The 17,723-nt window shown below is 39.4% G+C and overlaps 1 protein-coding gene across 1 annotated transcript in view; it reads left to right on the top strand.

Annotated features, from left to right (window-relative positions):
* Positions 1-17,723, top strand: part of LOC102151787 — a 43,850-nt gene that overhangs the window by 24,829 nt on the left and 1,298 nt on the right. The window contains 1 exon segment of the mRNA XM_038588791.1: positions 11,708-11,817. Coding sequence (XP_038444719.1) covers positions 11,708-11,817 — 110 coding nt within the window.

The raw sequence follows: 17,723 nt of genomic DNA on the forward strand, positions 1-17,723 counted from the left end.
GAAAGACACAAACTACCAACACTGGAACAGGAAGAAATAGAAAACCTGAACAGGCCAATAACCAGGGAGGAAATTAAAGCAGTCATCAAAAACCTCCCAAGACACAAGAGTCCAGGGCCAGATGGCTTCCCAGGGGAATTCTATCAAACGTTTAAAGAAGAAACCATACGTATTCTAATAAAGCTGTAGGAAAGATAGGAAGAGATGGAGTACTTCCAAATTCGATCTATGAGGCCAGCATCACCTTAATTCCAAAACCAAAGACCCCACCCAAAAGGAGAATTACAGACCAATATCCTTGATGAACATGAATGCAAAAATTCTCAACAAGATACTAGCGAATAGGATCCAACAATACATTAAGAAAATTATTCACCATGACCAAGTGGGATTTATCCCCAGACACAAGGCTGGTTCAACACTCGTAAAACAATCAATGTGATTCATCATATCAGCAAGAGAAAAACCAAGAACCATATGATCCTCTCATTAGATGCAGAGAAAGCATTTGACAAAATACAGCATCCATTCCTGATCAAAACTCTTCAGAGTGTACGGATAGAAGGAACATTCCTCGACATCTTAAAAGCCATCTACGAAAAGCCCACAGCAAATATCATTCTTAATGGGGAAGCACTGGGAGTTTTTCCCTAATATCAGGAACAAGACAGGGATGTCCACTCCCACCACTGCTATTCAACATAGTATTGGAAGTCCTAGCCTCAGCAATCAGACAACAAAAAGACATTAAAGGCATTCAAATTGGCAAAGAAGAAGTCAAACTCTCCCTCTTCGTCGATGACATGATACTCTACATAGAAAACCCAAAAGCCTCCACCCCAAGATTGCTAGAACTCATACAGCAATTTGGCAGTGTGGCAGGATACAAAATCAATGCCCAGAAATCAGTGGCATTTCTATACACTAACAATGAGACTGAAGAAAGAGAAATTCAGGAGTCAATCCCATTTACAATTGCACCCAAAAGCATAAGATACCTAGGAATAAACCTAACCAAAGAGGTTAAGGATCTATACCCTCAAAACTATAGAACACTTCTGAAAGAAATTGAGGAAGACACAAAGAGATGGAAAAATATTCCATGCTCATGGATTGGCAGAATTAATATTGTGAAAATGTCAATGTTACCAAGGGCAATTTACATGTTTAATGCAATCCCTATCAAAATACCATGGACTTTCTTCAGAGAGTTAGAACAAAATATTTTAAGATTTGTGTGCAATCAGAAAAGACCCCAAATAGCCAGGGGAATTTTAAAAAAGAAAACCATATCTGGGGGCATCACAATGCCAGATTTCAGGTTGTACTCCAAAGCTGTGGTCATCAAGACAGTGTGGTACTGGCACAAAGACAGACACATAGATCAATGGAACAGAATAGAGAACCCAGAAGGGGACTCTGAACTTTATGGTCAACTAATATTTGACAAAGGAGGAAAGACTATCCACTGGAAGAAAGACAGTCTCTTCAATAAATGGTGCTGGGAAAATTGGACATCCACATGCAGAAGAATGAAATTAGACCACTCTTTTTCACCATACACAAAGATAAACTCAAAATGGATGAAAGATCTAAATGTGAGACAAGATTCCTTCAAAATCCTAGAGAACACAGGCAACACCCTTTTTGAACTCAGCCACAGAAACTTCTTGCAAGATACATCCACGAAGGCAAAAGAAACAAAAGCAAAAATGAACTATTGGGACTTCATCAAGATAAGAAGCTTTTGCACAGCAAAGGATACAGTCAACAAAACTAAAAGACAATCTACAGAATGGGAGAAGATATTTCCAAATGACCTATCACATAAAGGGCTAGTTTCCAAGATCTATAAAGAACTTATTAAACTCAACACCAAAGAAACAAACAATCCAATCATGAAATGGACAAAATACATAAAGAGAAATCCCACAGAGGAAGACATAGACATGGCTAACATGCAAATGAGAAAATGCTCTGCATCACTTGCCATCAGGGAAATACAAATCAAAACCACAATGAGATACCACCTCACACCAGTGAGAATGGGGAAAATTAACAAGGCAGGAAACCACAAATGTTGGAGAGGATGTGGAGAAAAGGGAACCCTCTTACACTGTTGGTGGGAATGTGAACTGGTGCAGCCACTCTGGAAAACTGTGTGGAGGTTCCTCAAACAGTTAAAAAGCCTACGACCCAGCCCTACGACCCAGCAATTGCACAGTTGGGGATTTACCCCAAAGATTCAGATGCAATGAAACGCCGGGACAGCTGCACCTCGATGTTTCTAGCAGCAATGTCCACAATAGCCAAACTGTGAAAGTAGCCTCAGTGTCCATCGAAAGATGAATGGATAAAGAAGATGTGGTTTATGTATACAATGGAATATTACTCAGCCATTAACGACAAAACCCACCATTTGCTTCAACGTGGATGGAACTGGAAGGTATTATGCTGAGTGAAGTAAGTCAATCGGAGAAGGACAAACATTGTATGTTCTCATTCATTTGGGGAATATAAATAATAGTGAAAGGGCACATAAGGGAAGGGAGAAGAAATGTGTGGGAAATATCAGAAAGGGAGACAGAACATAAAGACTCCTGACTCTGGGAAACGAACTAGGGGTGGTGGAAGTGGAGGAGGGCGGGGGGTGGGGGTGAATGGGTGACGGGCATTGAGGCGGGCACTTGACGGGATGAGCACTGGGTGTTATTCTGTATGTTGGTAAATTGAACACCAATAAAAATAAATTTATTATATAAAAAATAATAATAAATGATATTAGATTGAAGAGAAAAATTATAAAATTTTCTATGAATGATGTTATTGAGATATTTTGCCACATTTGAATAAGGTCTGTAAATGAGATATATAATAATAGTGTACTATCAATGTTAATTTGTAGATTTTGGTAATTGTAGTGTGTTTATCAAAAGTTACACTAATGTGTTTAGGGGTAAGAGTACATGTCTGCAGCTCACTCTCAAATAGTTTAGAAAGATGTGTATGTATGTGTATCTCTATGTGGTGTGTTTAAGAAGAAAAAGAAAGAGGAAGGCCCCTCATCCAAGGAGGCAATACAACTAAGGCTTCAGGCTTCTAGATTCAGACCAGCATGGAACTCTACCTCTATCTCTTATAAGTGTATGACTTTGGGGATGCTTCTCTATTTTTGTCAGCCTTAATTTCCTCCTCTTGTTATGCTAATGAGATACTTGAAACTGCTCAATATTTTCATTCATTCATTCATTCATTCAGTCAGTCAGTTACTCACTCAGAACATACTTATTGGATGTCTCCTATACTGAAAGGCACTGTTTTGGGTATCAAGGGTAAGTCATAAACAAGTTACATCTATCAGTTCACGGTCTAATGAATGAGCAGAAAAATAATTGTCTGTTTATAGCACAGTGGTATTAGGGCCACAAAAAGGAAAGTACTGGGTTTTAGTAGCAGGGTTTGTTAGGAGAGGTTGATGTTCTTCATTTCATGTTGTTTGTCCCTAATATAAGTCTGTCAGTTAACAAGTCTTGAAGTCCGCTTCTGGAATCATTCTTCATGTTTCTATTCTTACAGGCTCTGCAATGCTTGAACTGGCCTTGGCTTGACAAGACAAATATTGTAATCCTGAGGTTTTTCCCAGAGGTGGTAGATCTTACCTATAACCAGAAGTATTTAATAGTAAAAAAATAAAAAGATAAAAATAGTATACTTGTTTTCAAGTATACTTATAGATTCTTATTTTATTCACTGGGTCATAATCTATTATTATTATTACATACTGTGATGCTCAAATTGTCTCATTTTAAAACATCACCTGTGTTCCAAGCACTATACTAAATGCTTTCTTTACTATGTTTAAACCTTGCCACATACCTATGAGAAAATATCCTATTTTTATGCCAATTCCACATATTGGGTAATGAGTTAAAGGAAATGTAGGAGATTGTCAAGTCATAGTGCCAATAGAAAATGATGCTTAAAAGCAAGATTCCATTCCAAACACCATTCTACACTATAAGAAACCAGGGCTTGGGAAAATGGCTGAGTCCAGGGCTGGAACAGCCAAGTACAAAAAGAGCCTGGAACATCTTGTTGCACCAAAAAAGGTTTCAAAGAAAAATGGACACATATCAAAGGACATGGGAACAGAAATCAAGGGGCTTCCAGTGACCAAATCTGGGCAAATTAAAGCATCGAAATCAATCATGATGGTAGTGGCTTATTACACAGTGAATAAAATATACATTCATGAACCCATACTGAAACAAATTAAGACATGAATAGTTAATAAATGTGGGTGAGAGGAAAGCTCTTCATTGCAGAAGAATCCTTAGTAGTAAACGGGGAAAAATGATAAAGTTGGAAACATATAATTTTTCAAACATCATGTGTTAATGGATTCAGTAGAGAATCATTAATGGATGATAGAAGAGGATATTTCCATAGTCTCCAAGTATCTCCACACAAAATATTTAAGTGCACAAAAGGAAAATATTAATTTTACTTTGGAATAATCTGATGAATACAACCTTAACCAAGAGAACAAATATAGTATCATCAATGATGAAATAAATGGATATCATGTGCTAATTGATATAATGCAATGAGAAGGATATAGTATCACCTTCTGGTCTTCCTTGCAGAAATGCATAAGCTGAATCTAATCATGAAAACAGAAAATCAGGTAAACCCCAAATGAGGGACACTCTAGTAAATGGTTCATACTTCTCAAAACTGTAATGGTTATGCAAGACAGTAAGTTTGAGAACTTGTTCCGGATTGAAGAAAAAAAGTGAAATAATAACTAGATACATTACATTACATTACATTACATTACATTACATTACATTACATTACACTGGAGAGAAGAATGGACAAACCATAAAATTTATAAAATTTTCTATAAATGACATTTTTTCAAAATTTTATTTATATTCTAGTTAACATATAGTGTAGTATTAGTTTCAGGAGTAGAATTTAATGATTCATCACTTACATATGACACCCAGTGCTTATCATAACAAGTGCTCTCCTTAATACTCATCCATCACTCATTTAGCACAACCCACACTAACGTCTCTCCATCAACCCTCAAGTTGTTCTCTATCACTAAGAGTCTCATGGTTTGCTTCCTTCTATCTTTTTTTCCTTCTCATATGTTCATCTGTATTGTTTCTTAAATTCCCTGATGTTTATAGAAGTATTATCAACAACAGTCAGACTATGGAAAGAGCCCAAAATGTCCACCGACTGATGAACCTATCTATCTATCTATCTATCTATCTATCTATCTATCTATCTATCTAATGGAATATCACTCAACTATCAAAAAGAATGAAATCTTGCCATTTGTTATGACATGGATGGAGCTACAGTGTATTGTGGTAAGAGAAATAGATCAGTCAGACAAAGACAAAGACCATACAATTTCACTCATATAAATCACTTTGTTAAGATAATTGGCCACATTTGAATAAGGTCTGTAAATGAGATATATAATAATATGGTATCAATGTTAATTTATTGATTTTGATGATTGTAGTATGCTTACACAAAAGAATATCCTTGTTCTCATGAAGGTACTCTAAGGTATTTAGGGGTAGAAGGACATATTTACAGCTTAATTTCAAATAGTTTGGAAACAATTTGTATGTATATGTATCAGTATACGGTGTGTTTAAGGAGAAGAAAAGGTAAGAGAGAAGACAAAGAGAGAGTCAGAGAGAGGGAAGGAGAGAGAATAAGAGAGCCAAAAATACACAAAATATTAACAACTGAAGTATTGGGTCAAGTAAAACAGGAATTTTCTGTCCCTGGGTATACCCTTGAGGGTGTAGACGGCATATAAAGACACAATATTAGACACCATAACCAAAGGAATGAGTATAGGCAGAGAAGATAAAGGGACTAAGGGATTGAGTTCCAAGGCAGGTCAATGTCAGGAGGTCACAAGGAGAGGAAGAGAGCCAGCTAAAGGAGATTGAGGAGGTCAGAGAACAACCAGAAAAGTATTGTCCTGGAACCCAGGTGTATATATGTCAACTTGGCTTTGTTTCCCTAGCAAACCCTGAATAATATACCAGGAAAGAAAGTACTTCCAGAAGGAGTGAGTGGTCAACTCTGTCCAAAATTACTGATAAGTCAACTGAGGAGAGGACTGTGAGACAACCACTTGATTTAGAAATACTGATGAAAATGTTACCTTGACCAGAACAGTTTCACTTTAGTAGAAGGTGTGTAAGCTCGATTGGTATACGATTGAGACAGAAAAGGAGAGGAATTGGAGACAGCCAGTGTAGAAAACTCTCTCCCTGTGAGGTTTGATATCAGGGGAGGATACATGGTCTCACAGGTGGTAGAAGCAGTGAGTTTAAAAAAGGCTTTTTGCTTGTTTTGTTTTGGATTTTGTTTTGTTGTATTTCAAATACGAAAACAACACCAGTTTGTATGCTGACAGGAATAATCTAACAGAGGGAGGGAAAGTGATGATGATCTTACAAATGCCCTGAGATCATGGATTTCTTTTTTGGTTTAGCCAGTCTAGGTGAGAATTCTCTGATAGTTGTGACAAAAAGAATTATCACTAACCAAGTAAGCAATGTCTTGACATATCTACAACTTTGCTCTTTTATGCCTATTGAGCAGGTATGATTTTATTTATTTATTTTTAAAGATTTTATTTATGAGAGAGAGAGAGAGAGAGAGAGAGAGAGAGAGAGAGACAGGCAGAGGGAGAATCAGGCTCCCCCAGGGAGTCCGATCTGGCACTCAATCCCTGAACTCCAGGATCACACCCTGAGTAGAAAGCAGAGCTCAACCGCTGAGTCATCCAGGCATTGCTGAGCAGGTATAATTTTAAAAAGTGCTCTCATTCTGGCTCGGATAATAAATTTTACGTAGTTTGGATGATAAATTATATAGGCACATGAATTAGTTAGGAACATCAGTTCTGAAGCCATAGATTCCAAACCTGGGCCGGTCACTTACAAGCTGTCACAGTGGAAAGATTACCTAATTTCTGTATTCAAGTTCTTCATATAAAAATGGGGCTGTTAATGACACATATGTCATGGTATTGTGCTGACTAAATGAGGTAAAGCACCTACAGAGCTGACAAAAGAACTTGCCAAATATGGTAAATATTTCATAAATATTAGGTATTGTTAAATTTGCATGCAGCGTGATGCAAATTTCCCCTTTACAGTAAAGAATGTAAACTGCTTGCAGATCTGTTTTCCCTATCAACATATAAACTAAAACGTAAATAGTTAACATGTGACTAAAAGTGAGATCATTCACAGATGCATTTTATCATTGGGAAACATGGAAATAGAGTATTTAAGATACAAAGGAAATTTAAAAATAAATGTTAATCAATGGACTGTCAAGATGCTTGGTGTTATGTATAAATTTATGTGTCACCTTGACTGGGCCAAAGGGTGGCCAGATATTAGGTCAAACATTATTCTGAGTGTGTGTGTCTGTGAAGGTGTTTACGGGCAAGGCTAATATTTGCATAGGTAGACTGAGTAAAACAGACTGCCCTCTCCAGTGTAGGTGTCCTGTATCCAATCAGTTGAAGGCTACGTGGAACAAAAAGGCTGACTTTCCCTCAAGCAGGACGGAATCTATCCTGCCTGGCTGCTTGAGGTAGAACATTGTCTTTTCCTGCCTTTAGACGTGGAGTGAAAGATCAAAACTTCTTGAGAACTGACCCCAGCAGCTGGTGGATTGCAACTTAAAGCATTGCCTCTCCTGGTTCTCAGGCCTTTTGACTTGGGCTGGAACTACACTAGAGTTCTCCTGCCTCTTACCTTGCTGGCATAGATGTTGGTCTTCCTAGCTCCCATACTCATGTGAGCCAGTTCATCACAATAACACACACACACACACACACACACACACACTCTCTCTCTCTCTCTCTGTTTTTCTCTCTCTACACACACACACACACACACACACACACACAAGCACACACGATGCTACTGATTCTGTTCATCTGGAAAACTCTGACTAATACACTTGGGAAGGCACAAGCCACTTGTTAAAAGTACAACTGCATGACAACATGATCTAAGTCCGTAAAGAGTGGGCATTGTGTTCATAGGACTCAGACAACCAGGGTCATAAAAAAAAGGTTTACATAAATAATCAAATGATGGTTATTCGAGGTTGTGGTAGGTAGACTTCTAAAACTGGTCTCCTAACATTTCCCACCACAATCTCAGATACCATGAATAAGATGAATTATCTTGTGCATATTTGTGTTGTTACATGGCTAAAAGGATTTTACAGGTGTACTGAAAGTTACTAAACAATGACCTTAAATAGAGAGATTATACAAAAAAGCCTAATCTAATCACAGGAGCTCTTTAAACCTTTCTCTGGCTGGCAGCAGAAGGGGAAGCAAGAGAGATTTGAAGCAGAAGAAGAACCTGACACACCATTGCTTGTTTGAAGATGGAGAGAACTGCAGGACGAGAACTACAGCCAGCCCCTCTAGAATCTGAGAGCAGCCCCAACAACATCCTGCTCCACAGGAGCTGAATTCCTCTAACCACCTGAAAGAGCTTGGAAATAGTTTCCTTTCCAGAGCCTCCAGGTAAGATCCCAGCCCAGTTGACACCTTGATTTCAGCCCTGTGAGACCCCAAGCAGAGAACTCACTAGATCCATGCCACACAACTGGCCCATAGAAACTGTGAACTAATAAATTAGTGGTTAAGATGCTAAATTTGTCACAATTTGTTGTGCAGCCACAGAAAAACTGATATCAGGTATTTAAGTTATTACTGCATTGAACCTGTTGTGGTTAAGGTAATTCTCTGTATTATCCAACTTAATGGAGAGAATGGGACATAATTTCTGTCCCAGCCATAACCACATGTAGCTCTAAGGTGCAAATTAAAATAAGCACAGCCAAAGTCACAGTGCAGAGAATTCTAACTCTTGTGTAGTGAAGATTAGTTGTAATATAGAGGCAAGAATGGATAGCTTGAAGTATGACAGTAACAAGAAGGATATGTCCCAGTAAGATGCGTGCCATACTTAGTGTGAAGGAGTTCCATGCTGGAGCTGCCCACTCAGTCTCTGCCCTTTAGATAAGGCAGAACGTTCAGTTCCAAGGATATCTTATGGGGCAACAACAGACATGCACAGCCAGGGGAATTGTAGATAAGGGCTCTGAATTAAACTTAAATAAATTATTATGAAAAAGGGTCCTGGGGGCTCTTGGGGGGCACAGTTGTTAAGCAGCTGACTCTTGGTTTCAGCTCAGGTCATGAACTCAGGGTCCAGGGATTGAGCCCTGTGATGAGCACCATGATGAGTAAGGAGTCTGCTTTAGGACTCTCTCTCTCTCCCTCTGCTCCTCCCCCATCCTCCTCCTCCTCCTCCTCCTCTTCCTCCTCCTCCTCTTCCTCTCCTCTCTACTTCTTCTTCTTCTTCTTCTTCTTCTTCTTCTTCTTCTTCTTCTTCTTCTTCTTCTTCTTCTTCTTCTCTCTCTCTCTCTCTCTCTCTCTCTCCCCCCCCCAATTGATCAGTCTTTAAGAAGTAAAAGGGTCTGATGTCATAGACATTCTTTGAGGCTTGAGAGTCAGACAGACTGGCTCCAATACTCTGTGAGCCTAGTTGAGTTCCAGAATTCTAATTTAATGTGTGTGTGTGTGTGTGTGTGTGTGTGTGTGTAAAACACTTCCCTGATAAAGAATTTTGACAAATATTTACGGACCACTGGGGTTAAGATCCGCCTGTATGATTTTCTGTACTAAGATAGCTGGATCAGCTTGAATGATCCCTCTAATCCCAGAGCCTACCAAAGTGTGTGGTACATATGGATTATCTGACTTTCATCCCATTCCCTATGTTCAATAGCTTCCAGTACCAGTGTATTGCTGACCTCCTGACTTCATAATCAGTGCTGGCCTTTCTAATAATTTTTCAGTTTCTGAAATGTCCTCACAGTGGGAGAAGTTTTGAAATTCTCCTAGGCTTTTCAAATGCAAAGTGATCGATACACAGTATTCACACCTGTAAAGAAGTTTAACTGGAGAAATAAGTTAATAAATATAAGGTTGGTAATGTGATTATTATTTGGTGAAATTTATAAACTTTCAAGAACATGGGATCACGTTGGTGAGTCCCCAAAGAGTGGAATTTTGAGGTACAGACATACGTGTTCATAGTCACGAGGACTCAGTTCTCCTGATCTGACTCCTGCTCCTATTGCGCTATTCTTTCTCAGTCCAATTCTTTGTCTCTTCTTCCTCTTTTCCTCTCGTGCACTGCAAGTGTACCCTATGGAGACCTCTAATTCACAAATTACATTCCGTTTTTTTTGTTTGAAAAACAAAAGTACAGGGAAACCTGTGAGGTACTTAAGTGCTGGGACCATGTTTTGTTTGTTTTTTGCATATCCTGTATGAAGCAGACTACATGAAACGTGGTTTGTTGAATTCATCTATTTCATACAGAAACACTGACAACAAAAATGCCCACTTCCAATCTGCAGGTAGTACGGCCGATATTTTTCATAGCAGTGCTGTATGTGTGGCTTTTCAGTCTCAGGTGCCATGCAAGCCCTTCTAGAAGATAGAAGCCCCTCTAGAAGAGGTGTTGGAGGAATGGAAATCTGGTCTGTTTGTCCATGTGCCTCTATATAGCACATAGCATTCTTTTCAGCAGCACACAATATGCCTTACAGTAACAACGCCAGGGGCCTTAGTCATGTATATGCTTTTTCATATCTGCCACTCCTGACTATAATGTCATAAACTCAGTATCTCATGTAAAGGAAAAGTATTATTTGCAAGAGCAAGACTCAAAGTAAATAGACTGATAACATAGCAATGGTAGAGAATATTTTAACTGACGTTGGTGACTTTCAAAAACACAGGGATTTATTTGCATTTTGTTTTAAACGTCAGAATATGCTGACCAATGCAGGCAATGGTTGTGACAGGAGTCCTAAATCTCAGGTCTGCCACTTTCTAGCCATGCATCAGGGCCAATATATTTATCCTTCTGGGCCTTAATGTCCTCATTTGTGAACTTGGAATAATGGTACTTATGTTATAGGAATATTATGAAGGTGACCAGCAAGATATGCAAAACACCTGAAACACCGTAGGCCCTCAAAGAGCTTTTATTATCTCTTCTGATAGAGCAGTTAAAAAACAAACAAAAAAAACCAAGAAGGATTCCTTTATGAGGATTTTGGGAATGACATACACCAGGAAGTTCATCCAGAGCAACAAATCTAGGATACTTCCTTTGACATGTAGGCTGGTAGAAAAAGCTATTTGACCAAAGTTAAAGTGAAGTTTAGAAACTAAGAGTCTAACTGGTGTCCTCTACTAGGAGATACAATATTGTATTTTTGGAATACTTCTAACAAAACCACTAATTTTCAAACTTGCCTTGAAATAGGTAGCCCAAAAGAAGACGGAAAACAAGAGAAGGAAAAGCTGTTTTCCTACCAATCTCAAATTCCAGGGAATGATGGATGCCTGGCTCAGAACCTTTGGTCATAGCTACTGCTTTGGTCATAGCTACATACATACATGGTGCTCACTAATGGTGCATCTTTCCAGAACAGGCTAATTCTGATCAAGGTACTTGAGGCTTTTACTGTGAAAGAAGGATTGCAGTTATTTTCCTTTTCCCAAATTGATACCAAACATCAGCTGTATGCGTCTTTATCTAAGGAGCCCGTGAAATTTGTGGAACAGCTTGGTGACCCTGAGAAACCTGTTTCGCCTCTGAAGGAACTGGTCTCATGGTGCCTGGGCCTGTGGGTGCGCAGCGTCATTGACAAGTAAACTATCTTCCTTCCTGGGCAGGTTGGATGCCTTTGTGGAAGGGAAGGGCATCCTGCCAAACACAGGATTCTCACACAAGGAAACCAGCTCTGCAACAAAGGGCCTTCCTTAGGATCCACAATCATCAAAAGTCACGAAGGAGTGGTAAGTAACAATTATTCTAGTCTTCTACAAGGGCTCAAAACCATCATCTTTCTTCTGTCACAGCCAGAATTAGTGTTGAATATATCAACATTTGGGCCCAAGGAACAGGGAAAAGATCTCTGGGATGAAGGGCTTCTGAAATTTTGGGAGATAGGATGAGATAGTGCAGAGCTGCACCAGCAAATAATGGAAGGGGAACCAGACAGGACTGCTGGGGGCAGGCCTATACTGCAGACTTTCTGGGGTGTTATCATCAATGAGCCCTGAGTTTCCACCTCGTGTACCTACCTACAAGCTTTCAGGTCCTGGGCAATTTCCACTATGTCCTTGATCTCAATATCCTCCCTTGTGAAGTGAAAATGACAGTATACCCCTGAAGTACTTTTATTAGGACTAAATGAAAGATTGATGAAGAGCCTAGTGTAGCGCCCATCATTATGTGCACTATTACTTCACATTAGCCTCAACATTTATTTCAACCATGTCAGCATATTGCTTTCATTTTGTCTGCTTAATTATATGTTTTATTCTCAAGGATACAGTTTTATTTTAAAAGAAATTAGGTAAATTATAGTATACGTCCTGCACAGATAAAATCATCAGGTGATGAATGGCTATCTGAAACACCCCTCTAAATCCTGCTGTGCAGAAAGAATGGTACCAGCCCTTTGAGGGACCCACAAAAAAATGGGTCAGACTTCTAGCCCTCAAACATCTCCCAGCTGCCTAACATAGTTTGCACGGCAGCTGATACATACATGGTGCTGACACCGATGGCACCTACTAGAATAACTGCGGTTTGGAAACAGAATGTTTTCCCTATTAGTGTCACTTTCAAAAGATTAATTAACGGATTGATTCCACAGATATTCAGCGATGCCTTTCCACTTGAATGAAAAACTGTCCTGGATGGTGGATTGACAAAGACCAATAAAATGTGGCCCTTGCCTCTCAAGGGTGTCACAATGTAGCAAGAGAGACAGATATGCCCATTATATCAATAGATATGATGCAGATGACTAGAGTGTGTGCTCAGCAATGTTCTGGGCTGCTTGAGATATACCAGTGGGCAAGAGACAAGGATCCCTAAGATCAAGGAGCTTCTATTCAAGCAGGAGCTATAGAGGGGGTGGGGAGAGAAATAAGCAATAAGCATAAGAAAGAAGTAAATAACATAGTCTGTTAGGTGATAACTCAGGCCAAGGAAAAGGGGATCAGGAATATGGGGGTGGGGTGGAAAAGGTGAGTGCACTTAGCAATATAAAATAGGGGTTGGGGGGTGCTTGTAGATTTTCATTAGCATTTGACTCTGACACATGAACAGAGGAGCACTAGAAAGGCTTAGGTGCTGAATGAGAAGTATGTACAGGGACAATGTCGGTGCAAAGGAGAAACATAGCAGTCAGGGAACTAGAGGGAGTGACCAAAGAAGCAGAAGAAATCAAGAAGTGCTGCCTCTCGGAGAGAATGGAAGCACTCACCTGGACTTGATATCCATTGATCTTTGTGTTCACACCCTTGGTTGCACACTGAGCCATTACTCACAAAACCACAAAGTAAAAGGCCTGTATTCACCCTGTGATTCACTCATTAATCAAAGGGAAAACTTGGAGAGGTATTTCTTGCTCCAATCACTTTGTATTGGGGAAGATTTTACTGAATTATCTACCATAGACGCACTATGAAGCCAATTCTGTGATCCAGGGAAAACAGTATCCAAGACAGACAAAGAAGCAACAAATTGGGGAGCATATGGAGAGTGATCTGAAGAACACAACCCATCCAACCTCCCCATGTGAAAAGATATATTGGAGATGCCTATGTTCACTCATCTTTCATTTTATATCGCTAATAATCAATTAACAGGTACACTAATCACTGGCCTTTGATCCATGTAACTTCCGTCAACATTTACACTCAAACAATATATTTTTAATCCTTCCTGGACACCAAGGTCAGGCACTGGCCTGATTCAGAGAGTATAGATATGTGTCAGGTTGGCCCCCAGCCTTTAATTTCTTACAAACATGCAGGCCAATTACAGAGCTCCTTGGGTAGAGCAAGTGACAGAATTAAAGTCAAGGAAGCCTCAAAAATTAAAAAAAAAGCGGGGGGGGGGAGAGGTAATTTAATCTTAGTGTAAGTGGAGGGTGGGTACACATGGTCAGGAAAGCCCTTTCAGGCAAGGTGAGGTTAATGAGGTAGGTACTTTTATAATCCCAGTTTACAGATGAGAAATAATACAGTCAGAGATATTCCCTTGCTTCAGGCTTGCAAAACTACTTGAGAGAGCCAGATTTAAATTCTAGGTCATTTGTTTGTAAAACATCATGTTTTCTCTCATTGACTATTGTTTGTAAAACATCATGTTTTCTCTCATTGACTACTACTAAAATCACTTCACCTGACTGTTCGCCTTTACTATCTCCTGAAATCCTCTCAGATATGTTGTGGTCACTCTCCTGAAAGTTGGTTCTGGCTGTGAATGCTAAAGGGCTCTGGGAAGGTCTCTAACATTCTCCCAGGGGAAGACATCTGTATCACAGGAATGGCATGGGCTGTGCATGTCAGCAACTCTCAACATCCATGACATGTGTCATAGAGAAGGGAAGAGGATTGCCTTTGGAGTCACACAGACCAAGGTGTGAATCTCAGCTCCCTCACTTACTGTCTTACTTAAGCGCATGTCAGCTGGTTTCTTAATCTGTTGAAGGGAGATTCTGATACTCATTGTTCAGATTTGTTGGTTGATACATATTAAGTATGTAAAACCAATCAGACCACCAATAGATCAAAATCAATGCCTAGAGTGATGATGAAACAATATCTTCTCTTCTGCATCACTTAATTCCATTTTCTGTGTGCAGAAGTTATTGAACTTCAAGTGGTCAAGTAACATGTCGAGGTGACACACTTGATTGGTGGAAGTGAGGTAGGCACTTAGGTGTTCTTTTCACTAGATTGTGCAGGAGAAGAACATCCAGATGAAAATACCTTTCTTTGAACCCAGTGACTCTTAGCAAAAGAACACCTCATGTAAGAAGTCAATTCTCCACATCATCCAAAAAATGACACAACAAACCATAGCTCCTGATAAAAATAATCTGCTGTAGAGACACGAAGACTGAATTCAAATACAAACTCCACTCTAAGTCTTCTCTTCTATGAATTGCAAATAGTAATCTCCTCTCTAAGATTTAATGGGCTGTTAAACAGGATACAGGGGTCAACCCAGGGCTTGGCAAACAGATCGTATCCAACAAATGTCACACATCTTAACCTCATCCCTTTCCTTAAGACTCCAGGGAAAGTTCACTGTCAACTTTTGCAAGCAGAGGCTATATTTCTACTATGAAAGTATTTTATCTATCTCCTATTTTTGGTTGGATTTTGATGGGTGGCAGTTACCAATTGTGCCAGCCAGATTTTGATTGTACCACAAAACCATCCAAAATTTAGTGACTTTAAACAACCAAATTCTGTTTGTAATTCTGCAGGTCAACAATTTCAGCTGAGCAAAGCTGAGTGGTCCTTTCGCTGTTCTCAGAACGCCTGCTTATGCATCTGTGGTGAGAGCCCCTGGCTCTGCTGGGGGCTAGATGGTCTATCATGGTCTCACCCACATCTGGCAGTTGGTTCACCATCAGCTGTGGTGGAGAGAATACATGGGTCCTGGGCCTCTCATCATCCACCTCACCCACACTTCTTCACATTGTTGTTCTCTGTGCCAAGAGCAGCAAGAGGGGGCAAACCGTGGTGTGCAAGTGCTTTTCAATTCTCTGCTGGCTTCACACTTGCTATGGTTCCATCGGACAAAGCAAATTCCATCGCCAAGGCCAAGGGCAATGTGTGGAAGAGATACAGGCCTGCATGCACAAATTACAGTCATTACTGTAACAGTCTACTGTTACCATACTTTGTGTGAAACAACCACGTTCATCATTAGAGAAATCGTTAACTATGGGTGACCCAGACAGTGGAATGCTAGTCTTCCCAAAAATGATTTTTAATCTTCTGCAAGAAAAATTAATAGTATCTTGACCTATTATCGATCAATACATGAATAATAATTCATTGTATGAAATTTTGCCAAAACAAAACAGTTTGAAAATTTTCCTGGCAGTGTACCAAACCGTCAATTGGGGATCCCCTTATCCAGAAATGTTGCTGTGACTTTGCCAGTAATATATTCTTCCTGAACCTCTTTCATATTCTAATTTGTCTCTCTCCCTTCCAAAAATATGGCCCCAGCAGGACCTACTACATAGGCACTCCTCTGATGTGGAGAGTGATAGACTTAGACTGAAAAGCGGCTCCCCTCTGTACAATGAGGAGATTCGGATGTGGTAACTATAAGTAGACTCGTGATGTGGCTAGGGCCTGGTTGGGCCCCACCCTCCCCACAGACATCAATCCCACCTCCGGGGCTTGCTGGAATTCTCTGGATTCATTCATACTATCTTTCAAAGCTGAGTCTAAGCTCTATCATTTTCTTACTACAATAATCCCAACTATATTGTTCAGGATTCCTTGGTATTTATTATTGTGTGCTGGTTGATACTGCTACCTCTGAATACTATCACTTCCCTATTATATTTCTATATGATTACTACTGGAATACATGAAAGCATCCATACTTTAAATATTAATATTTCATTCTGCCATTGGAAAGAATCATTTTACACTTTCATTCTTAGGCTTTTTCCAAGAAGATATTCATATCATTTGGAAAAAAATGAAAATTTTGTCTTCTTTACTGTAACAATGCTTTTTTCTCTTTACATTCTCCTTACACTGGAAAGACCATATAAAGCAAAATTTAATCATACTGGTGATAATTTGCCCAGATCCTGATTGTAGTGGAATTTCTTCTAGTTGTTTAACATCGTTTGTGTATTTGTCTATTACACACACTGAAGAATACAGCCTGCTAATATCTATGTTCCTACTTTGTTTTTAATTACAGGATGTCACATTCCTTCAACTGTTCTTTGACCATCCATAATAACATTAAATATGGTCATAGTAGTAGTATCTCTATTGGTTGAAGTCATTCTCTTTATGTCTCCATTTTATCATTTTCTTCATATGCAACCCACACGTTTAGTCATATTATGCTCTAGATATTGCAGGTGTCTGTTTGCCACTGGGAACAGGATCGTTTTTATGAGCTATTCTGGGCATAAATGGAGTAGAAACAGAACCTGAGAAGCTGATCCAACTTGTTATTTAAAAATTGAGCTGTAAAATTGAGCTGGTAAGCGAAATAAGTCACTCGGGAAAGACAATTTCATATGATCTCACTCATATATAGAATTTGAGAAACAAAACAGGATCATAGGGGAAGGGAGGGAAAATTAAACAAGATGAAATCAGAGAGGGAGACAAATCATAATAGACTCTTAATTATACGAAACAAACAGGGTTGCTGGAGGGGAGGAGGTGGAGGAATGGGGTAACTGGGTGATGGACATTAAGGAGGGGCATGTGATATATTGAGCACTAGGTATTATATAAGACTGATGAATCACTGACCTCTACCTCTGATACAAATAATACACTATATGTTAATTAATTTAATTTAAATTTAAAAAGGGAAAATTTTAAAATAAAATTGGGCTGTTGGGGAACATAGTGCGCTCAGTCAGTAAGCGTTTCAACATCTTGGATTCAGCTCAGGTCATGATCTCAGGGTCCTATCAGGCTCCACACTGGGCGTGTAACCTGCTTAAGATTCTCTCTCTCTCTCTCTCTCTCT

This window comes from Canis lupus, chromosome X (genome assembly GCF_011100685.1).
Source record: "Canis lupus familiaris isolate Mischka breed German Shepherd chromosome X, alternate assembly UU_Cfam_GSD_1.0, whole genome shotgun sequence".
Classification (NCBI taxonomy): Eukaryota; Metazoa; Chordata; class Mammalia; order Carnivora; family Canidae; genus Canis; species Canis lupus.